Consider the following 24483-nt stretch of genomic DNA (forward strand, 5'->3'; position numbering starts at 1 on the left):
CCTCCCAGAGCCCAGGGGTGAGGATTGGGGCTAGGACCCCTCCCTTCCCACCTCTGAGCCTGGAAACTGCTGGGGCGTGAGGGGAAGAGCGTGGACAGGGCAACAGCGATGCCTGGGACTGTGGGTGACCAGAGGGGCGGGGGGGCCAAGGCCAGAGGCGCTGGTTTCCGGCAGCCAAGCAGCAGAAGGCGGCAGGAGAACTGGAGTGTCTGAAGCCCAATGTCAGGGCAAGGTGCCCGCTGTGGTGCGGGGAGGGGGATGGTTTCCTTGCTACACACACACACACACCCCTCCAAGGGCTCAGCAACCCCCTTCCGCTTGGACTCTGATAACTATGGCACCTGACAGACCATAATAGTCAACCTGGCCCCATCCCTTCAGTGGCTGAGGCTGCCCTCCACCCCCTAACTTGGCTTCTCTAACCTTCCAGACAGTCCTAGAAAGCAGGACCAATGCTGGGGGGAGGAAGACAGACAGATGGGAGGAGGGCAGACAGAGTGAGAAAAGGGGAGACAAGGTGTGGGGACAGAGAGAGAAAATAAAGTGCAGGGCAGGAGAAACCAAGGGGCAGGGAGAGGGGAGGCCGGAGGAAGAAGTGGGGGAGACACAGGGGCAGGGTGGGGGGAGATGAGAGGGGGAGGGGGAAAGTGGGAGCAGCAGAGCAGAGAGACAGGACTGCAGGCCTCTGGGACTGAAGCAAAGCCGGAGCCTGGGTATGGGGCATAGGAGCCCCACCGAGGCCTCGGGACTGTCTGGCAGGAGTTGGGGACCAAGCCCCTTTCCCTCTGCCCACCTCCCCAGCAACTCCTGGGCTGCCAGGCAATCAGTCCATCCTCCTCTGCCTCCCTCCCTCCCTCTCTCCCTTGGGGCAGCAGCCAAATCCAAAGCCTTCATCTCTGCTTTTCAGAGCTGGGAATGAAAGAAGGGGAAGCGAGTGCAGCCCTCAAACCCGCTGACGGCCAGATTTTTATTATCTTTGCTCGAATGGGCCCTAGGAAGCCAACAAGGGATTCTTCAAAGAGCATCTGAGTGCCTCATTGAAGCCTGCACCTGCACCAGCCCACCCACGACAGGCAGTCAGGGTTTGGGGGGCACAAGCTGCCCCCCACCTCCCACCAAGCCCAGAGACCAGACTCGAGACTGCCAGGAGCCTCACCCTCAGCTCTCTGTGCCTAGGCAGGGGCCACTGGCTCAGGCAACCAGGCTCCAAAGCCACACCCAGGCCTGCTGGGCCTCTGAGGCAATCTCTGTCCCTCTCTGGGCCTTGAGGACACAAGCGAAAGAAGAAACTGGATCTCCTTGCCAGGGCTAGAGGAGATAAGTGCTCGGGATTCCTCGAAAGAGAAGCTTTTATGGCAAGCCCTAGGTCTTTCCCCTGAACTCTCTGCCTGCACCCCCCACACCGGCCCCCTCTGCTGCCTCCTGACTCCCCCTTGCAGGACCCCACCCAAGCACAGCTTCCCCTCCATTCCAGAGCCCCAGGCCCACCATTCAGTATGATCCTGAACCCCAAACCCCCCTCCCTCCATCCAGATCCTCAACCCCAGCTCCCTTCTTTCCCTAAGACCTGACCTGGAGTGGGGGTGGGGCTTAAACAAACCTGGTACTTTAAAGAGCCCAGCCCCCTCCCTCCTAAGCTTGGGTCAGAGAAAGCCAAGGTTGGCACTGTGCAGACAGAAACCATGCCACCCCCACCCCCCAGGTCTGACCACACTGTTGAGATCAATGCCCGCAGCCAAAGAAGGAATCAATGGTTCTAATTAAACCCTTTTTCAGGGTGGGTCCCTGGGAAGAGAGAGAGAAAGAGAGAGCGTCTGAGGCTCTGTATCCCAGCACACAACGCTGTACCCTGTACATCTTTAAGAAACCTGGAGCTCAGCTGGAATCAGGCCACAAAGACCCCAGACTTACCCACCCACCCACCCACCCACCTCCAGTCGACATTAGACAAGGAGCAAGCAGAAGGCCTGGGGTGGGGGCAGGTGTCCTGATGGCTCATTCCCAGGGATCCTTCCCCTAAGAGAGTTCCCCCAGTTCCCCCTCTCCACTCAGCCCCTGAGGACCACAGTTGCTTCTTCCAGATCCCCAGAGCACACAGGGGACCCACATCTCCATCCCAGCCCTTAGGGTCATCACAGAGAATCTGCTATCATGGTAAGGGCAGAAAGGAACGGGGTGGCCGGTGGGGGGGGGCACTGGACAAAGACCCTCTTGTCCCCAAGGCACGGTGGCAAGAAGCCAGGGCAAAGCCTTTGCACTTGCTGCCAATGGTGCCTGGGTGCCAGGCAATCTGGGTGGAGGGTGGGAGGGAACTTATTCTTGTGACCCCCTCCCCTTACACCCCAAGCCTTCACCCCCAAGCCTTGCTTCTACACGAGGCCACCAGCTAAGTCTCTGCCCCACAACACTTGGCTCGCCTGGAGCCCTCCTTCCGGTGTGAATGCCAGGCCCTGACACTTGCTCACAGTGGCCCCAACACCAGCAAGAACTAGCAAAAGCCCTCCTGCAGAAACCCAAACTGTCCCCCACATACACACACAACCGCACGAGACACCACCGCGACAGCTGCCACCAAGAATGACAGAGCTTCACATTTTCATAGTGACAATCTCCATCAAATGCAGCATCAATTCTTGAAAACCAGCAAGAGGGAAAGGGAAGGGAATGAGAGAAACTGAGGCATGAAGTTAGACAGCAAAGCAGTTGGCTCAAGGTCACCCAGACCAAGATACCCAGAGTCGAGAAGAAGGTATCCAACCTCCAGCCCCACAAAGTGCTCAAACCCCACACCAAGGAACGTTTGGACCTACAAGTCCAAAGTCTGGTCAGCTATGCACCCCCACCATGTCCTCATCTGTTTCCCCTTCCCCCAAAACAACAGTAGCTCCGACATATCCTGAGAAGTCTTCAGCCAGGAGCCCTCCGCCAGCGCCACCGAGGGGGAGGAAAACACTTCCCTTAAAGTTGGGGGCTTCAGGACCTCCTGCTTCCATAGTATTTGGAGAGAGGGAAAAACAGTCCGGGACCTCCTCCTTGCAAAACCCTTGCTCCTGCTCACCTGGCTCCCCTCGGCCCCCGGGGTCCCTCGATCCAGCCTCCTCCCTAGGAGATCGGGCGCTGCCCTCAGCGGTCCTCTCCCACCAGGCCAGGGCAAAGCGCCGCAGGCACTGCCAGGGCTGCATGGGGAGGGGTGGGGCGGGGGGGCTAGCACTAGCAGCCGCACACGCCCCGCGGGGCCCTGCCAGCCGAGCTGCGGAGGCACCCGGCCGGCCCCCTCTGCTTCCACCAGCATCCTGCTGCCCCCACCGACAGGACTCGGAGCTGGCCCGGGAGCTTCTGACGTAGCAGGGGGGTGCGTGGGAGGGGAGGGGGGGCTATGGCGCGTCCCCTCCCCAGCCCCGCCCTCTGCCCCTCAGCCTCTGGCAGTCCCTACCTCCTCACTCACCCAGGATGCTCTCCCCAGCTGGGGGCGCCCTCCCCTGCCCTCTGGCCTCCGCAGGGGGAGGGCTTAAGATCAAATAGCCCCTCCCCCAGCCCCTCCCCCTTATGGCCCCTCCCTACCCGCCAGCTGAGCGGGGAGCTGGTCCCCTGTTTCTGCAAGTGCTGCCTAGGCTCGAGGTCTCCAGGGCTAGGGCCTCGAGGTGAGGGGGGCGGGGGGGGGGGGAAATACAGGCTCGTATCCTGGCAACACAGCTAACCCCAGAATGCACTCATCCCCTTCCTTCCCTGGGGGGCTGGCGCAAAGCACCTACCACCACCGTCCAACCGCGTTCACCCCATTCTGGGACCTGGGGGAAAGAGAGGCCTTTGAGGCTCCCCGCCACCCACTTCTCCAACCCCTTCGCCTCCCCACCCCCCACCCCCTGCATCCTCCTATTCCACCACCACGGATGGACCACTCCCCTCCCCCCACTCCTCTCACTATCCATCCCCCTTCTTCTTCTCCCCACCCCTCCTTCTTCCAAACGTACCCCTTTACATTTTCACCCCTCGGGCCCTCTCCCCCGGGCATCACGAGGCCCTCCCCGCTTGGTCTCCAGCCTCGCCAATTCCTGTCCCCCTCTGGTCCCAGGACTCCTGTCGCTCGGGTCCTTCTTCCAAGCCAGCACACCGCGGTCCCCTGCCCCCCACCCCCGCCACCTGCGCCCCGAGCATCCCTAGCCCCACCGGCCGCCGCCTCCCCGGTCCGGCCGCCGCCCCCGCCCCCGGCCGAGGGGAAAACACACAAAGAAAACAGAAATACCTTCCACTTAAGCATGGAGGCACATTAGGGAGGAGAGAGACAGGGACATGCCTTGGGACGGAGCGTTCCCCATCGGGCGGGGGCGCGGGGGGCGGGGGCCCCGGGCCGGCCTGCCTGGCGCTCGCCCTCTCGCCGCCTCGCGGACTCCTCGCTCGGCCCCAGCCCCGGGGCGCGGTGCCAGGCGGGCGGGCCGGGGGCGCGGGCCCCGCCGGGGTGGACCAGCTGGGAGGGCGCCGGCGGCCGGGCGTGTGGGTGCGCGCGCGCGCGGGCGTGTCACCGAGTGTGCGAGAGCGAGTGTGTGTGTCTATGTGTGTGTATGTGTGTGTGTATGTGTGCGGGGGGGCGCGCGCGCGGGCCGGCGCGGGTGTGTCACTGCGGGCGGGAGCGCGCGCGGCGCGGGTACCCGCGTGTGGCCGGAACGTACAAAGGGCCGCCGGTGGTGGCGAGGAGCCGAGGAGAGGAGGGGGCTGCGCCTCGCGCCCTCCAGCTGCACGGCGGGATCCCGCGGCGCGTGGCCGGGCCAGGGGTGCGGGGCGCGCTCACGCTCCCCTCCACTCCACCTGCTTCTCCCACCCCAAGCCATCCTCGCACCATCACCACCGAGACAAATGCCTCAGGTCCGGGACCAGCCTCGGAGGAGAGGGGTGCACCTCGAGGGTGGGGGACTTCTCGGTCTCCGAGCCCTGGATCTCCAGGGGATTAGGAGGCATTCGGGGAGTAACAGGGCAGGGAGGCAAGCGGAGCTGCGGGACCGGGTGACCACTTTTCAGCCAAGGTGACCTCCGGAGGCCACAGCCGCCCTATGCAGGGAGAGGCTGGACCCTCCTCGGCCTCTGCCGGGGTCGCCCTCCCCCCTCCTTAGACTCCGCTCAGCCTCAGGGATCCGGTCCCCCGGCGCCCCCTGCTGGGCTGTGTCCTTGCCCCCAGCTCCGGTTGCGGCCCCTCCTGCAGGCGTCTGCTGGAACTGCAGAGGCCAGTGCTAGGATTGAGGGGAGCCGGCTCCTCCCTCAAGCAGCACCCCGAAGGAGCGCGCTCCAGCTCCTTCTCACACCTCGCTCGGCTCTGCCGCTCTGCCACGGCCACCTCCAAGGCAGCATGCGGAGCGCTAGCTCTGCCCCCGCCCCCGCTTTATTCCCACCCCTCCCTGTCCCACCTTGGCCTACCTGTTGGCTCAGCAGACCTCCGGCTCTGACCGGCACTGACCCTGACCTGCCCTCCGGAGCCGGTTGCTTGCTTCCTCTCTCCCTCCCGCTCTCTGTCCTTGGGAAACTGCTCTTGGAGAGGAGAAAGTGGACTGAGTCCCCTGCCCCTTTTCTTTACCTTCCCAAAGCCACTTTAGATGGAGCAAGAAAGGGGCACAGGGACTTTCTTCAATTTAGGGCGCCAGGCAGGCAGCAAGGCAGGAGAGAAGACCCCACCCCAAGTGGCCCAAATGACAAACCGGTTTCCCCACTTCCTGATCTACCCAGGTTACAAGCTTAATCTAGGCTCTCCCATTTTCCTGCCCACTCCCAGGCCGGCCCCTGGACCAGCCACATGCCTGGCTAGGGGCAAGTCCCAGATGCCCCTCGAGATTAATCTCCAGGTGCAGTAGCTTAGCCGGCAGGGCCAGGGCCGGACAGGGAGGGGGCCCTTCTCAGCTCCAGCAGGGCTAGCTCCGGAGGGCAGCCAAGAGCCGTGTCTCAGACACACCGTCTGGGCACACGACCCCAGCAGTCGGCACCCTGACTTCTCCCATTCCCGGCCAGCTGCTCTCCCTCTGCCAACTGGACAGTGCCCATCTTTTGGCCTCAGCACACCGCGGGCACTCTTCCAGCTCCCTGCCTGGCTGTCTGCCCAGGATGGGCATGGGAGGCAGCAGGCCCTGTGTAGGGGAGGGGGCGGTGTAGGGAGGGGTGGCTTTCCCCCAACTGCTCGGACACCACCTCCCACGTTTCTCAGAGCCTCCAGGCTGGGGACTCAAGCTTCTGCACCTCCATTCAGAAGTCTGACTCAACTACACAGACTCCATCCCTTCCTCTCCCTTCAGGTTTCCCCTAAGACGAGGTCTCTTCCCTGCCCCACTTTGTGCACAGCTAAGGAGAAGGGAATCGGCAAGTGCTTTACTCATATTCTCTCATTTAACCCTCTCGACAATCCTGCAGAATGGGTATCTTCGGCCCCATTTCAGAGATAAAGAGTTGAGGCTCAGACAGGAATAGCCACGTGTGCCCACTCTAAGAGTAGCACAGCTGAAATTCAAACCCAGATCTGCCTGACTTCAAAGCTCTCAGCATCTTTCCCATCACCAGCAGCACCTCCTGTGTGCATTGCCAGAAGCCGGGGCCAGCCTCGGTGGATGGAAGAGAGCTGGGCTCAGGAACGTTCAGTTATGTCAAGGTTAAGGAACTGGACATTAGCCCTGGATGATGACAGGAAAGATGCTTGCCCAGTCCCATGGAGATTTTTCTGCCCTTAGGATAAATGCCAAGAAGTCACTGGTTTGGAGACTGGATGGAGAGGCTCTGTGAATCAGCCCCCAGAAACTGGGAAGAGTTCCAAAGGTGTCAGCAGGACAGTGCACCCATCTTTCCCCACCCTGACGTGACCTCCTGCATCAGGAGGGCTCCATCCTGACGTCTGCCCAAGGCGGATGCTTAGCCACTGAGCTAAGGAGCTCCAGGCACACAGGAGCTCACTTCTTGAAGAGGAACCCTTAACATTTCTTTTTTTTTTTTTTTAGATTTTATTTATTTATTTGATAGGCAGAGAGGCAGGCAGGGGCAGGATAAAAAGAGGAGGAATCAGGCTCCCTGCTGAGCTCGATGTGGGGCTCCATCCCAGGACCCTGAGATCACGACCTGAGCCAAAGGCAAGGGCTTAACCCACTGAGCCACCCAGGCTCCCTGACCCTTGACATTTCTCATCGTCTGCTTAGCCTTGATTTCATTTGACCCCCTATCCCCCTGAACTACTTCATCCACACCCACACAACCCAGGACAGCTGGGTCCCATAGAGGGGTGAGAGGAGATTCAGCTTCAGAACCAAAACAAAGGCCCTGAGACTGCACAGTGAGACAGAGGATGGGTAGATGGCATTGACCCTCACCCCCCCCCCCGGGGCCGAGATCCTCTGGACTGGCCCCCCAGGAAAGATCGGTTCCCGGCCCCCATCACATCTCCGAAGCAGAGTCTCCTGGGGTAGGGAAAAGGCTGGGAAGCCATTGCCACTGATCAGCGGCAGAGCAACTCAGGTAGTATTTCTCAGCCCAGAGACGAGAGAATTGCTCCTGGAAGCTGGCTTGGTGCCCGGGCACAACCCATGTGCCAGCTGCCTCCACCTGAGATGCCTCAGGTGCCACCCCACCCCCACTCGCAGTCCTCAACAGGTAACTTCCCTCTGGCCCTCCTCCCAGCCGGTGTTTCTGGGCATTGATCTTGGTCAGGAGGGGGCAGCTGGCCCATATGAGGGATCCACTATGGCCAAGTTTAAGGGAGTTTCTCACACACTGTCCCTGCCCCCTCCCTGGCCTGTTCCTGGGAACCTGTGGGAGGGAGGTTATGGGGGAGCACGCTAGAGGTGAGAATTCTCGGCCACTCCTTCCCCAAGTTACAGTGAGAACAGGGAGCACACCTGGACAAACATCTGGGCAGGAAGAGGGACATGGGACCAGGGGTGGGCAGAGAGAGGCACTGGGGCCTCTAGGGAAAGGCACAGGGAAAAGGATGATGTGGAAATGATGGCTGGGATATGCTGAACTGCTCACTCTGCCATGGTGGGAAACCCTTCCCCCCCATATCCTCCAGAAAGCCCCCTGCCAGTCCCCTGCGTTTCATGAGCCCCTTGGACCATCCACCCTCCAACAAGAGTGGCCCGCAGGCAGTGAGGGGACTGTGCTATGGCCCCATTCCTGAGAGAGAATGATCAGGGGTGGTGACCTGGTATTTGGAGTAGAAACAGGCAGGGGTGGGGGAGGTGAGGAGGAGGAGGGTCTTAGCTCTGCCCCAAGCTTGCAGCCTTGGGACCATAGACTAGCGTCCCAGAGCCCCTTCCAGGTCTCCTCTTGCATTCCTGGCCCTCCCATTCCCCCTCCCACCCTACAGAAGAGGAGTGAATAGCAGTAAGTTTCAAAGGACTGTCCCTTATTCCCTGCGGTCCTCCCTCTCCAGCTTCTTATTGTAATGAATGCTAATGATGCTCCATAATTGATGCTCTCATTAGCACATCAAACCCACTTTCTGAAGAATGGAGAGAGAATGTGGGATGGGGGTTTCTCTGGGCTCCTGACTCTAGCCACCTCCAGCCAGAGAAATTCTTCCTGGTGTTTCCAGCAGAGAGGGACCCCGGGCTGAGGGACTTTCAGCGAGAAGCCTAGGTGTCCCTCTGATGGGCAGTTTTCTGAGCCCAAGTCTCTGTCTTCCTGTCAGATGGCAGGCAAGGGTCCTACCTCCTCCATCAGACTGGGAGTGCCGAGTCTCCCTCATTAACTAGGGCTTCCCCTCAGGGAGCCACAGGGTCCAAGTGGACCACAAGCCCAACTCCTGAAAGAACACACCTACCTTGGCTTTAAGGTTTTAGATTTCACCACCTGACCTACATGCCTTGGTGAAAAAGGGAAAGGCAACCTCCCACGCCCACATACCAGCCAGCAGCCTCCCAGTCCTGCCAACTAGCCTAGAAGCCTATGGTGGGCGGTAGGGCAAAAGAGCAGGGATCATCCTGACCTATTTTCCCCATGCTAGTTCCTGGTAACCATTGCCTTGCCTTCCCAGGGGACAACAATCACCTGTTGAATAAAGAAAGCAGGTGGAACCCTCTCACACTTTGCTGGTGGGAATGAAAAATGGCTCAGCAACTTTGGAAGACAGTTTGGGAATGCCTCAAAAAGCTAAACACGGAAATAGCACGTGACCCAACAGCCTAAATGTCCTTCAGCAGATGAACGTGAACTAACTATGCTTATAACGCAATATGATCTGTCCCTAGAAAGGACCCAAATACTAATACTCGCTCCAACTCGGATGAACCTTGAAACACGTGCTAAGTGAAAGAAGCCAGACACAGAAGGTCACACGCTGTACAATTCTGCGTATGCGACATATTCAGAAGAGGCAAATCTGTCGAGATCTGCCTCGAAGGAGGAGGAAGAAAATGGAGAGCAACCCCTTAAGGAGTATGAGATTTCCTTCCGGGGTGACGACATGCTTGGGCGCTTAGTGGAGGTGGGAGTTTGCACAACATGGGGAGTGCCGAAATGCTACCGAGTTGTTTAATTTTATGTCACATGAATCTCACGCCAAAAAAGAAAAAGTAGTCATGAAAGCAGGTGTTTTCTAGGGAGTTCAAGAAATCCATCCAACTGCAGAGCCTACCTGTGTGAGCCCACAGGGGTCACAGCCTTTCTGGGGCTGTGGGGCCCCAGGCATCTGCTTGAAAGACTCAGAAAATGCTTGTGGGGCCCCCCAGGATGCTGTTTTCTGACCCCACGCTGCATCCCTGAAGCCTCCCCCCTGCCTGGCTTGCACCCCAAGAGAAGCTCCCCTTCCCCTTCTCACTTCCCTAACAGGCAGCAAGCACAGGATAGCTGGGTTGGGGCCGAGGCGCCCCTTTGAGGGTCCTGACAAATGTTCTGCATCCTCTCCCTAGATAAATGAGCATCCATGCCCGCCACAAAACAAAACAAAACAACAACAAAACCAAAAAACAAAACCTGTGGCCCTCCCTGCCTCTACAGCCCCTCCAAGGACTCTGGGGCAGGGCTACTCACAGCATGGTCCCCACACAAGTGTGGCCACTGGTTCACGAGATGAGTACAGAAATAGAGAGGAAGCGCTAGGCAACCTTTCCGGGGATGTCACATTGCCACAGCGTCCAAGCACGGCTCAGTGGGTTAAAGCCTCTGCCTTCGGCTCGGGTCATGATCCTGGGGTCCTGGGATCGAGCCCCACGTCGGGCTCTCTGCTCCGCGGGGAGCCTGCTTCCTCCTCTCTCTCTGCCTGCCTCTCTGCCTAGTTGTGATTTCTCTCTGTCAAATAAAAAAAAAAAAAAAAAAAAAGTAGGTTCACAGTCAATTGGAAATTTAACAACAACAGTAAAAATGTGTCTCACCCGAAGAGTTTGAGAAGCTACGCCCCTAAGCATCCATTCACTTCCCATTCATTCTTGTGCCTGAGAATTTCAATACATTTCTTAGCCTGGCATTCAAGGCCCTCCATGATCTGTCCGCGAAATCTTTCCTGCCTTATCTCTGGCTACCTCCTGCAGTATCACACACTACACACACACACACACACACACACACACACCTGCTTGTGTGCATGCGTGCCCTGTATCTCCCCTTTACACTTCCGCCTTTGCCCATACGGTTGTCCCACCATAGGGATATTCTTTCCTTCTGCCCCTGTTGACACCTGACTCCCAATTCCAGGCGTTGCTCAAATCCCGTTTCCTCAATATAAAGCCTTCCCAGGGTGGGCAGGGAGGAGCAAACATAAATAAATAAATAAATAAATAAATAAATAAAGTCTTCCCAAACTCTACCCCCCCCCACCGCCCTCTGCACCTGTAAACAGTCTAGCTGCAATTCCCTCTCCCCTGGGCTTTCCTAACACCCACTTAGCTTTATTTGTGGCTATCCGTCTCCCCCTCACAGGGCAGAGCTCTGGTCCCCCTGGTCCTCTCTGTCTTCTCCACCTTCCAGAGTGTCCATGCTGTGTGGATTCTGGGAAGTCTGTTGTCCTGATTCTCCCGGGTCTCTCCTGTGGCTGCTCTCGGCTGTCCACTTGTTGCATGAGCGGCCTTCTGAGCCCTGAGCTCCTTCCCAAGATAGGACCCGGGCCTCCATCCACTCCCTGCCCCACTCCCTGCCCCACTCCCTGCCCCACCCCTGGCTTCACCCTCCTCCCCGCTGGGGTCGGCCCACAGCAATAACCACTGGTATATGACGGGGACCAAAAATCAGTGACCTCCAAGATTTCCAGGACTAGAAAAAAGTTAATTTGACTTATTTTTTGTTTGTTTTTAAAGATTTTATTTATTTTATTTATTTATTTGAGAGACAGAGAGAGAGAGCATGAGAGAGGAGAAAGTCAGAGGGAGAAGCCGACTCCCTGTGGAGCTGGGAGCCTGATGCAGGACTCGATCCGGGACTCTGGGATCATGACCCGAGCCGAAGGCAGTTGCTTAACCAACTGAGCCAGCCAGGTGTCCCTTGACTTATTTTTTGAATAGGAAATCCTATTTTCAAGTGATACAAAATTCAAAAGGGGCAAAAGGGAAGTACAGTGGAAAGTCAGTTTCCCCACCACTGCCTTCGCCCCGGGTCCCTGGGGTCCAGCACCAGAAGCAAACACCATCCCCAGTTTCTTTGGCCTTTTGGGACTTTTGCCCATGTGCTCACAAGTATCTCCTCTGTGTTCTCTTACCCAAACAGCAGCCTAGGATACACACTCAACAATTATAAACTGGACATTGTTCTACACCAGCACATATAAAGCTACCCTGTTGGGGCGCCTGGCTGGCTCTGTCGGTAGAACGTGCACTCTTGACCTCGGGGCTATATGTTCAAGCCCCATGTTGGGTGCAGAGATTATTTAAAAATAAAGTCTTTAAAAAAAATAAAATAAAATAAAAGAAAGGTGTCCTGTGGATAGCTATTTAGGCCATGTCTAGGGCAAAAGATATCCTGGTAATGACTTCAGTTCACACAGTGCAAGCTTATCTGTAGAATAAATTCCTAGAAGTGGAATAGCTAGATAAAGGGAAGGGGTATAATAAGAATTTCAGATACGAACCATTATTTCTTCTTTGGCCCTGATGTATGGATCCATAGCAACCCATCTTTCCCAATTTGGCCACTTACTTCTCTAGTTGTGTGCCTGCTGGGGAAACTGAGGCAGCTACTCCCCCCCCCACACACACCCACCCATACACACACCCATAGAACCCCAAGTTGGACAAGGACCTGAAAGCAGAAAGAAATCCAGCTTCATCAGAGTTAGGAAATATCCCAAGGGTCCTGTGCACCTTGAGAAGCAGAGGGAAGAAGATCGTGTCTAGCCTGAAAAGGGAGAAACTAGGTAACGATCACTTTCTGGGTGAAGGAGCAGCTAAGCTGGAACACTGAAGGGACTCTAGGTCTGCAAGAGAGACTGAGATCAGCTCCCAGGGTAAACTTTCCGCCAGTGCAGGAGGGGTGCTGAGGCCCGGACACCAGCAAGAACTGCAGTGACTCCTTCCTCAAGAGAGTCTTGTGCCAGGATGAAGGGGGTGGTGGCCCAGCCAGGTCTGCTGGGAGGGAGAGGGCTGGAGCAGGGGATCATTTAAGCTGTTGTGCAAGGGCACAGTCTGGCCAAGGTGAAGAGCATGGGAACTGGATTAGTACCGCAGGGCCCAGAGCTTGACAGTCTTCACAGCAATCCCGTGGTGGGCAAGCAAGCTTTGCTGATGAGACAACCAAAGCCCAGAGAGGTTAAGACACTTGCTCAAGGCTTCACAGCTGTACCAGAACTTGAACCCAAGCCCCCAAGTCCAATGATATGGCCTCCACTGCCTTCTGGGGCTGGAAGCTTCCCAAGATAGGTCCCAGGTCTCCAACCTCGGTTCCTGCACCAACTTCTCCAGGCCCTTTACACCCTCACTCCTCCCTGCCCCCTTCCCCACCAACCCCAACCGTGCAGCAGCAGATCAGGGTGGGGACTGCTGGGCCAGGCTGCAAATCCCTCTCCTGTCCAACAACAACAACAACAATGCAGCGAGAGAGGAAGACAGAGGTGGGAACAGGTCCCAAACTCCCCTCTCACGTGTCCTCGCCTGTCTCAGTCCCAGACTCTCTCGTGATAGGAAAGTAGGCCAGTTTGGAATATGTCACAGATATTTTCGACATCCCCATCTGTACTATCGCTTTGCATACAGCCAAGTGGGGCAGAGCCAGAATCTCCGTGCTGGATGAGGGGTACGCCTGCTACCTCTGGGGTCTGGAGCCCAAACAGAGGCTGCAAACACGCACAGGGACCCTGAAGGGCACTGGGCACCTGTCCAGCTGCCTGAACAGGGTGGGACAAAAGACTAGCCGAATCTGCCTTCTTCCCAGAGGAGCAGAAGCAGAACAGCTGTGCGATCTGTGGAAAGGATCCTGCTGCCCTGTGAGGCTGGGGATGGAGCACTGAGGAGGGAGCAATTAGTCCTGCAGGGAAAGGGGTCTGGGAAAGCTTTAGGGGAGATGTGACTGATACTTGAGCTGGGCCTTGAAAGGGGAGCAGAACTTTGCTGAGTGAAGATGCAGAGGGCTGGGGCACCTGGGTGGCTCTCCGTGGGTTAAGTGTCCATCTTTGGCTCAGGTCATGATCTCAGCATCCTGGGATCCAGCCCCACACCCAGCCCCACATCATCAAACCCCTCATCAAGCCTGCTACTCCCTCTCCTTTTGCCTCTCCCCCCATGCTTTCTCTTGCTCTGCTCTCTTGCTCTCAAATAAATAAATAAAATCTTAAAAAAAAAAAGAAAGAAGGCTAGCTTAGCACAAATGTTTATCACTCCATCCTCAAAAATCCCTTTAAAGTGACAGAGAAAAAAATACACTGAAGTTTTAAAGCAGATTAGATTATACTAATGGCAAAACCAAACAGAGAAGAGGAATGCATGATCCCATAAAGGAACTCACTAAAAGTGTGAATCTTCCATAAAAGAACCATAGATTTCCTGCTAATGTCAGGAACAAGGCAAGGATATCACTCTCATCATCCTTATTCAATATTGTGCTGAGGCTCTAACTAGTGTTCTAAGACAAGGGCCCAAGGGCATCCAGAATTGAAAGGAAGAAGTAAAACTATCCAAGATGGCACAGATTTCTAAGTGGAAAATCTGGTGTTATCTAAAACATAGCTATTAGAACTAATATGTGTGTATAGCAAGATTGTAAGTATAAAGTCAACATATAAAATCAATTGTATTTCTATATACTAGCAATGAACAACTGGAAATTGAAATTTAAAAAATAATACCATGTACAATAACATCAAAAAATATTAAGTACTTAGGGAAAAGACTGGTAAAGAATATTCAAGACCTACACACTAGAAACTACAAAACTTTGCTCAGAGACCTCAGTAGATGAGGAGGTATACTATGCTCATGGATCAGAAGACTCATACTGTCAAGATGTCAGTTCTCCCCAAACTGATGTATAAATTCAACACAATCCCAGTCAAATTCGTAGCAGCCTTTTGTTGTAGAAATTGAAAAGTTGATTCTAAAATTCTTATGGAGGGGCATCTTGGTGGCTCAGTGGGTTAAAGCCTCTGGCTTTGGCTTGGGTCATGATCCCGGGGTCCTGGGACTGAGCCCCGTGTCGGGCTTTCTGCTCTGCGGGGAGCCTGGTTCCTCCTCTCTCTCTCTCTGCCTGCTTCTCTGCCTACTTGTGATCTCTGTCTGTCAAATAAATAAATAAAATCTTTTAAAAAAAATTCTTATGGAAATGCAATGGACTTAGGATAGCCAAAACAATTTCGAAAAAGAAGGTGGGGTGGGCAGTTGAAGGAAATTTCCCCGGGCTGGCGGCACAGAGGCCTCCATGGCTGGAGTTGCTGTAAAAGACCTGAATCTGCAGGAGGTCATCAGAGCTGTGGCAGCCTTCCTCAAAAAGTGTGGGAAGCTGAAGTTTCCTAAATGGGTGGACTCGGTCAAGCTGCCTGAGTGTATAGATCTTGTTCTCTGTGATGAGAACTGGTTCCACAGAGCAGTGCCTGTATCTCTCGGGCTGCACCAGGTTGGCTCCATGACCAAGATCTATGGGGGACATCAGAGAAACAGCATTGCACCCAGCCTCTTCGGTTGATGCTCCAAGAATGTGGCCCACAGGGTCCTCCAAGCCCTGGAGTAGCTGAAAGTTACAGACAAGAACCAAGATGGGGGCCACAAACTGACACCTCAGGGACAGAGAGTTATGGACAGAATCTCTGGACAGATGGCGACTGCCAACAAGAAGCATTAGAACAAACCCTGGGTGGGGGTGCCTGGGTGGCTCAGTTGTTAAGCGTCTGCCTTTGGCTCTGGTCGTGATCCCAGGGTCCTGGGACTGAGCCCCGCATCCAGCTCCCTGATCAGCAGGAAGCCTGTTTCTCCCTCTCCCACTCCCCCTGCTTGTGTTCCCTCTCTTGCTATCTCTTTCTCTCCGTCAAATAAATAAATAAAACCTTAAAAAAAAAAAAAAAAAGAACAGGGGCACCTGGGTGGCTCAGTGGTTAAGCCTCTGCCTTCAGCTCTGGTCATGATCTCAGGGTCCTGGGATGGAGCCCCGCATTGGGCTCTCTGCTCAGCAGGGAGCCTGCTTTCCCCCACCTCTCTCTGCCTGCCTCTCTGCCTACTTGTGATCTCTCTCTCTGGCAAATAAAGAAAGAAAGAATGAATGAATGAATAGGGGCACTGGGCTGTCTCAGTTGGAAAAACGTGACTTTTTTTTTTTTTTAACGTGACTTTTGATCTAGGTGTCATGAGTTCCAGCCCCAGGTTGGGTGTAGAGATTATAAATGAATAAATAGGTAGATGAGCTTTATTTTTTTAAGAGAATGAATAAACAAATTAGAACATGTTCATACAAAGGAACAGTACCCAGCAATAAAAAGCAATGAACAATTGAGTCACATAATAACAGCAAATTCCAAAATGATTATGCTAAGTCAAAGGAGGCAGAGAAAATAGAGTACATTTATAGCATTTGATTCCATAGAGATACCGATTCTAGAAAATACAACTAATTAATCTGTAGTGACAGATAAACATATCAATGGTTGCCTAGAGATGAGGGGAAGGGGTGGGGAAGGGCAGGAGTAATAGATCAAAAAGGGACAAAGGGAAATTTGGGGGGGTGATGGGTATGTTCATTATCGAGATTTAGTGATGGTTTCACAGGTGTCCTCATATGTGAAAACTTAAACAGTGCATTCTAAATATGCATAGTTTACTGTATTATCAATTGTTCTTCAATAGAGCTACAGAAAGGTAAATAAAAAGAAGCCATAATCAGATAAAACAAAAGAGTTAATCTGGGGGGAAAAAAGTGAAATGAGATATAGATTTTGGGAAAAAGCGAAATCATCTCTACATGCAGATTATATTATTATCTACTTAGAAAAGTCAAAGATTCCACTGAAGCCTTATAAATCTTATCAGCAAGTTCAGTAAAATGGCCAGTTAAAAGAAAAACACAGAAAAATCAATAGTTTTCTTTTTAACCATGAAAAACCAATTTTAAAATGTTTAAAAATGATTTTATTCATAACAGCAATTACAGCTATGAAATACATAGGAATAAATTTTACGAGGGACATACTAGAAGACTTGAGTAAATAGAGAGATGCATGTCATTTTCTCACAACGGAAGAATACTTTGGTAAGGCTATCAATTTCCTCAAAATTACTCTACATCCAATGCAACTTGAGTTTGAAATTCCAATAGAATTTTTTAACTGAAACTAGAAAAGATAATTCTAAAATTCATCTGGAAGGGTAAATGAGTACCAAGAGAAAAAACAATGGTAAGTAAGGAAAATGGGCTGAATTGGAATTGCTTGAATTACCACTAATACAAACATACCACAAAATAGTAGGTATTATAGTAAGACTAGGACTTGTCTTCACACAAAGTAGATGCTTCACAAACATTTGTAAAGTGATCAAGTAAATCAATAAGCTAACAGATAACAAATAGCCCAGAAGCAGTATCAAAACCCTTTTTCATATAGTGAATGTTGTAATAAAAATGTTTATCATATATCTCTATTAAATATGTCCTTGATGTCCAGGAACTCCTCAAAGTCAACATGCCCTAGATTGACCTAACCCTAATTCCTCCCTCTCCAAGCTCCCCATCCCTATTCCTGCTCCTCCTCCTGCTTCACAGTTCTGCCAAACCACTCAAACAGAAAAAGTGGTCACCCTGGATCCCCTTCTCCCCCTCACGCTCTCATTCAGTTTTACTTTCTAAGATATCGGTCTCCACCTCCCACCACAGAGGAATTTAGCACACGATAAAAACAGCAAGGAAGGGACACAGTGCTGGAACAAGTGGCTATCTATGGAAAAGAAATACTTAAGTTAAATCCATATATAAAAGTGAATTCCAGATGGGTTAAATATCTTGGTACAAAGAGTTAAACTATAAAACACATGAAAGAAAGGGGTGCCTGGCTGGTTCAGTTGGTGGAGCCTGAGACTCTGGACCTCAGGGTTGTGAGTTCAAGCTCCACATTGCGTGTAGAGTTTACTTAAAAAGAAAAAGAAAGGGAACCACTGGCTCAGTCAGTTAAGCGTCTGCCTTCGACTCGGGTCATGATCCTGGGGTCCTGGGATGGAGACCTGCATCGGGCTCTCTGCTCAGTGAGGAGCCTGCTTCCCCCTCTCTCCCTCCACTTGCCACTCTGCCTGCTTGTGATCTCTCTCTCTCTATCAAGTACATTTTAAAAAAGGAAAAAAGAAAAAGAAACCATTTGAAAGAAATATACAAGGACACTCTTTATAATTTAGGGATGGGAAGGACTTTTTATAAGACATGAAAGTCATAAACCACAAAGAAAAATAGCAACAGATTTGGTTATAGTGAAAGCACCACAAAATTAAAAACTGAATGCTAGATGGGGAGTATTTGCAAAATTGAAGACATAGCTGAGGTTAATTGCTATCCCCATTATCCATTATCCTTTCTTCTAGCAACCGTTGTCCCCCAGCCCATATCCCCTGGAGAACCACTCCTCGCCTTCTTCTAGGGCATGTGGTTTGATGGGTCTGGTCTGCCTCCCACTTCCAGGATGAGGCACGTGACTTAGGCTTGCCCAGTCAGGGTATTCTATCCTCCCTCAAGCAAACGGATTTATTTAAGGCAGGGTGTGTGACCTATGAGGGTCAAATTAGAGACCACACTGTGACTTTTCCAGTCCCCAGGAAGAGAAGAGTTTGTGGAGAGTGTCTGGAATTGCTATGGCTATCTTGACTTCACATGGAGGAGCTGATCTGAAAATAAAGCCAAAACAAAGGAAATCAAAGCCATGTACTGGTGAAAGATTTACGAAGACAAAGTCTGGGCACCGGGACCTAGCTAGGCCTAAGGTCAGCTGCCCCTAGGAATTTAGTTATGTGAGCCAATAAAGACGTCCTGCCTTCTTTCTTCACTAAAGCCGGTTTGAGTTTTATTTCTGTCTCTTGCAAACCAGAGCAATTGTAATATTTAATCTATCCTTAAAAATATTAACTCAGGGACACCTGGGTGGCTCAGTTGGTTAAGCAGCTGCCTTCAGCTCAGGTCATGATCCCAGCGTCCTGGGATCGAGTCCCACATCAGGCTCCTTGCTCAGCGGGGAGCCTCTCTGACTCTGCCTGCCACTCTGTCTGCCTGTGATCCCTCTCTCCCTCTCTCTCTCTCTCTCTCTCTCTGACAAATAAAAAAAAAAATTAACTGGTGTTGAGGTGAAAAAATTTTCAGAACTATATATAGTTCTGTTTAGTTAGTCTGTTTTGTTTTGTTTTTAATTTTAAGTAGGCCAAATGTGGGTTTTGAACTCACGACCCTGAGATTAAGAGTCATATGTTCTACCAACTGAACCAGCCAGGTGTCCCTATTCTGTTTTGAATTTTAAAATATATGTCTCTCTAGACATAGGGAGACATATATTTTATCTGTGGGGCATATATTTTATATGCCTGGGTGGCTCAGTGGGTTAAAGCCTCTGCCTTTGGCTCAGGTCATGATCTCAGGATCCTGGGATCGAGCCCTACATTGGGTTCTCTGCTCAGCAGGGAGCCTGCTTTTCTTCCTCTCTCTCTCTCTGCCCCTCTCTCCCTACTTATGATCTCTGTCTGTCAAATAAATAAATAAAAATCTTAAAAAAATAAAATATATGTCTGTGCACATAAAAAGGTTTGGAAGGACACATACGCACACAGTATTAGCAGTCTTAATCCCTAAGGGAGTATCAATGGAGGCCAAGGGAATGCAATTTTAAAATGATTGTTGTTTTTTTTTAAGATTTTATTTATTTATTTGACAGAGAGAGAGAGTGAGAACAGGCAGGGGGAGCAGCAGAGGGAGAGAGAAAAGCAGGCCTCCCTCTGAACAAGGAGCCGGACATGGGGCTCGATCCCAGGACTCTGAGATCATGACTTTAACCGAAGGCAGATGCTTAATGACTGAGCCACCCAGAGGCCCTGGGAATGCAATTTTTACCCTACACATGAGCTTTATGATTTGAATTTTTCCGAAGAGCATTGAATCATTCAATCAACAAATATTTATTAAGTTCCTATTCTGACTAACCACTGTTCTAGGCTGGGGGCATAGCATTAAATAAAACCTTTGCTTTTGTGGTAAGGAGAGGTATTGTTATACTCTTTAAAATTTCATTTATTTATTTGACAGAGAGAGAGCACAATGAGGGGGAGCAGCAGAGGGAGAGGGAGAAACAGGGTCACTGCTGAGCAGGGAGACTGGTGTTGGACTCAATCCCAGGACCCTTGGATCATGACCTGAGCAGATGCTTAACTGACTGAGTCACCCAGGCACCCAAGGCATCATTATTTTTTAAATAATATCTTAAAAATTAATTAATCCAGGCGTGCCTGGGTGGTTCAGTTGGTTAAGCATCTGCCTTTCAGTTCAAGTCCTGATCTCAGGGTCCTTGGGATGGAATCCTTCATAGAGCTCCTGCTCATCAGGGAGTCTATTTCTCTCTCTCCCTCTGTTCATCGCCCTGTTCATGCTCTTTCTCTCTACCTCTCAAATAAATAAATAAATAAAATATTTTTTAAAATTAATTAATCCAACTCTGCTTTCAGTGTGCCTGCATCCAGGCTTCTGAGTATCACTAGACAGAAGCACACAACTGCGAAGATGAGGACCAAAGAATTAGAAAACAAATGTTCAATAAAATCTACAAAGCCAAAAATTGGTTCTTTGCAAAGACCACTAAAATTGATAAAAAATGTAGCAAGAAAGATGAGAGAGAGAAAACATATAACTACTATTAGGAATACAAATGGAAGCATTACTACAGATCCTATAGATGCTAAAAAGATAATAAGAGGGTATTACAAACAACTTCATGTCAACATTTGAAGATTTAGATAATATGAGGCATTCCTTTAAAAAACACAACTCACCGGGGCGCCTGGGTGGCTCAGTGGTTTAGGCCTCTGCCTTCAGCTCAGGTCATGGTCTCAGGGTCCTGGGATCGAGCCCCACATCGGGCTCTCTGCTCCGTAGGGAGCCTGCTTCCTCCTCTCTCTCTGCCTGCCTCTCTGCCTAGTTGTGACCTCTCTCTCTGTCAAATAAATAAATAAAATATTAAAAAAAAAAAACACAACTCACCAAAAATGTCACAGGAACATCCAAAAATGTCATAAAAATATTCTGATTTTTGAGATCACAATAGGCCTATATATCTGTTAAAAGAAATTGAATCTTTGAAATCTTCTACAAAGAAAACTCCAGGCCCAGATGGCTTCACTGGGGAATTCTTCCAAACGTTTAAGGAACGTTTTTTTCACCTCAACACCAGTTGAGTTAATATTTTTAAGGATAGATTAAATATTACAATTGCTCTGGTTTGTAAGGGACAGAAATAAAACTCAAACCAGCTTTAGTGAAGAAAAAAGGCAGGACGTCTTATACAAATTCAGCAAATAGAGGGAAAAAAGAACATTTCCCAACTCGTTTTATGAGACTTGATTAACCTTGATACCAAAACCTGGCAAGGATATCACAAGAAAGGAGAATTACAGCCAATATCTCTCATGAACATAGATGCAAAATCCAACACAAAAAATGCCAAATCATATTTAGTAATTTTTTTTTAAGATTTTATTTATTTATTTGACAGACAGAGACCACAAGTAGGCAGAGAGGCAGGCAGAGAGAGAGAGAGAGGAGGAAGCAGGCTGTCCGAAGAGCAGAGAGCCCGATGCGGGGCTCGATCCCAGAACCCTGGGATCATGACCCGAGCCGAAGGCAGAGGCTTTAACCCACCGAGCCACTCAGGCGCCCCCTTATTTAGTAATTTTTTAAAAGGCAATTCATAGTAAAGACCAGATGCAGTTTTGTCCAGCAACGAAGGTTGACTTAATGTTCCTAAAATCAACCAATGTAACTATGCACATTAACAAAACTAAGTAGACAAACTATCTGACCATTTTAATAGATACAGGAACAGCTTTTGATAAAAATTAAATACCCATTTATGATTTTTAAGACAGAAAACTAGAATAAAAAGGAATTTCCTCAATTTGATAAAGGACCTCTCAAAAAAACTTTACAATTGGGATGCCTGGATGGCTCAGTCGGTTAAGCGTCGGACTTTTGATTTCAGCTCAGTCACGATTTCAGGGTCATGAGATCCAGTCCCACATTGATGCCCAGCATACGATTCTCTCTCTCCCTCTCCCTCTGCCCCTTCCCCCTCTCTCTCTTAAAAAATAAAAACTCGTAAGTTGACCTAATATTTAGCACAGCAATATCAAGTGTTTTCTCCCTATATTAGGCACAAATATCCTTGCAGCCTTGGGGTAGGCAAAAATATCTTAGGACAAAAAAAGTACTAGCCATAAAAAAAGATGATAAAGGGGGTCTAATTAAAATAAAAAAATATTTCTGCATGTCAAATAACACCCTTGCAAAATGAAAAAGTAAACTACCAAGTGAGAGAAAATAATCATAATACATGTACCTGATACAGAACTTATATACAGAATGAGTAAATAACTTTTATAATCCAACAATAGAAACAAAAAAAATCCAATTTTTTTAAAACTTTTTAAATTTTTATTTATTTGACAGAAGGAGATCACAAGTAGGCAGAGAAGCAGGCAGAGAGAGAGGAGGAAGCAGGCTCCCTGCTGAGCAGAGAGCCTGATGCGGGGCTAGATCCCAGGACCCTGAGATCATGACCTGAGCTGAAGGCAGAGGCTTTAACCCACTGAGCCACCCAGGCGCCCCAAAAATCCAATTTTTTTAAAAGGCAAAAGACTTGAAGAGACACGTTACAAAAGATATGGGAATGGAGGGACGCCTGGGTGGCTCTGTGGGTTAAGCCTCTGCCTTTGGCTCATGTCATGATCTCGGGGGTCCTGGGATTGAGCCCCGCATCCCATCCAGCTCTCTGTTCAGCGAGGAGCCTGCTTCCCCTTCTTTCTCTGCCTGCCTCTCTTTCTACTTGTGATCTCTCTCTCTGGGTCCAATAAATAAATAAAATCTTTGAACGAAAAAAAAAAAGATATTGGAATGAAAATAAGCAGACAAGGGGCACCGGGCTGGCTCTGTCAATAGAGCATGCGACTCTTAATCTCGGGGTTGTGAGTTCAAGCCCTACGCTGGGTGCAGAGATTACTTTAAAAAAATATAATATTTTAAAAAATTAAAAAAAGAAAGGAGCAAATGAAAAGATGTTCAACATCATCAGTTACCAGTGAAATTCAAAATAAAACCACAACAGAATGCACATCAGAATGACTACAATCGAAGTGTGAAAATATTACATACTGACAACATGTGGGCAACCGGAACACTCCTACATGTAAAGTAGTACAACCACTTTGGAAAACAGTTCGGTAATTAAACAGAAACAGACCTACACGTATATCATTACCTAATTTACAACAAAGATAGAACTACAGTTCTTGGAGAAATTATGGTGTCTTTCAATAAATGGTGCTAGAGTGATTGGACAGCCACATAGAAAAAAAGGAGGGACCCCTGAGTGGCTCAGCCAGTTCACCATCTGCCTTTGGTTCAAGTTGTGATCCCGGGGTCCTGGGATTGAGTCCCATATCGCATCGCATCCGGCTTCCTGCTCAGTGGGGAGCCTGCCTCTCCCTCTGCCTGCTTTTCCCCGTGTTTGTGTGTACTTGCTCTCATTCTCTCACAAATAAATAAAATCTTTTAAAAAAAAAGAGAGAGAGAGAGAGAGAATCTTGGCTCTTATCTCAAACATACCTCCAAAATTCATTTGAGATAGATCATAGACTTAAGTGGGAAAAATAAAAGCAATAAAGCTTATAGAAAAAAAAATCACGGATATTTTCATGGCCTTGGAGTAGACAAAGACGTCTTAATCAGGACACAGTAAGCGCTAAACATAAAGGATTAGTGTATCTGACTTATCAAAATTATGAAACTCTGTTCATCCAAAGACACTATAAAGTTGATAAAGGGGCACCTGGGTGGCTCAGTGGGTTAAGCCTCTGCCTTCGGCTCAGGTCATGATCTCAGGGTCCTGGGATCGAGCCCTGCATCAAGGTCTCTGCTCAGCAGGGAACCTGCTTCCCCCTCCTCTCTCTGCCTGCTGCTCTGCCTACTTGTGATCTCTCTCTCTCTCTGTCCAATAAATAAATAAAATCTTGAAAAAAAAATAGAGAAACCTAAAAAAAGAGAAACAAAACTATAGAGGGCAAACTGAGGGTTACCGGAGGGGAGGGGAGTGGGGGATGATAAAACAGGAGATGAGGATTAAGGAGTACATTTGTCACGGTGAGAGTGGGTGGGGTATGGAAGTGTTGAATCACTCACTGTATTGCACACCTGAAGCTAATATAACACTGTGCGTTAACTAACTGGAATTAAAATTTTAAAACTTAACTAAAAAAAGAAAGATGAAAAAGCAAACCACAGGGGCACCTGGGTGGCTCAGTGGGTTAAAGCCTCTGCCTTCGGCTCAGGTTATGATCCCAGGGTCCTGGGATCGAGCCCCACATCGGGCTCTCTGCTCAGCCGGGAGTCTGCTTCCTCCTCTCCCTCTGCCGGCTTCTCTGCCTACTTGTGATTTCCGCCTGTCAAATAAATAAATAAAAATCTAAAAAAAAAAAGTCTTAAAAAAAGCAAACCACAGAATATATTAAAAAACTCCTATTTATTAATTAAAAAAATCATGCAACCCAAGTTTTTTAAAATAAGCAAAACATTGGAACAACTTCCCAAAAGAGGATTCCAAACATCCAGCAATTACAAATGGGTGAATACAAAGGAATACACTTATGAGAAAGTGTTCGAATCACTAAGCATCAGGACGCTGCAAATTATAACCACAAAGAGATACCACAACGCCTCTACAAGTATGGCTCACATTTTAAAAACTGAGAATTTATGATGGGTGTAAATCAGCATAATCGCTCTGGAGAACTATTCGGCAGTGTCTATGCAAGACAGACAGTCTATCTTATGATCTAGCAACTCAACTCCTATGTACCTAGACAAGAAATATGTTTATTTTCAGCAAAAAAAAAA

The 24483-nt window shown here is 50.1% G+C and overlaps 1 protein-coding gene and 1 pseudogene across 12 annotated transcripts in view; one reads left to right on the forward strand and one right to left on the reverse strand.

The window, feature by feature from the left end:
- SRCIN1 (SRC kinase signaling inhibitor 1) overlaps positions 1-4405 on the reverse strand; it is a 67424-nt gene extending 63019 nt beyond the window's left edge. For 4 of the 12 annotated variants that reach the window (XM_045984865.1, XM_045984861.1, XM_045984863.1 and 1 more), the window contains exon 1: positions 3059-3291. In XM_045984865.1, the coding sequence (XP_045840821.1) occupies positions 3059-3182 (124 nt within the window). In that variant the 5' untranslated portion in view covers positions 3183-3291. Of the gene's footprint in view, positions 1-3058; positions 3292-4243; positions 4264-4294 lie in introns of those variants that run through there. The other 8 variants (XR_006815919.1, XM_045984868.1, XM_045984870.1 and 5 more) reach the window with 6 other exon arrangements.
- Positions 4406-14793: 10388 nt separating this feature from the next.
- On the forward strand, positions 14794-15213 carry LOC123929328 (annotated as a pseudogene).
- The last annotated feature ends 9270 nt before the right edge of the window (positions 15214-24483 follow it).

The sequence above is a fragment of the Meles meles genome, chromosome 18 (genome assembly GCF_922984935.1).
Source record: "Meles meles chromosome 18, mMelMel3.1 paternal haplotype, whole genome shotgun sequence".
Taxonomy (NCBI): Eukaryota; Metazoa; Chordata; class Mammalia; order Carnivora; family Mustelidae; genus Meles; species Meles meles.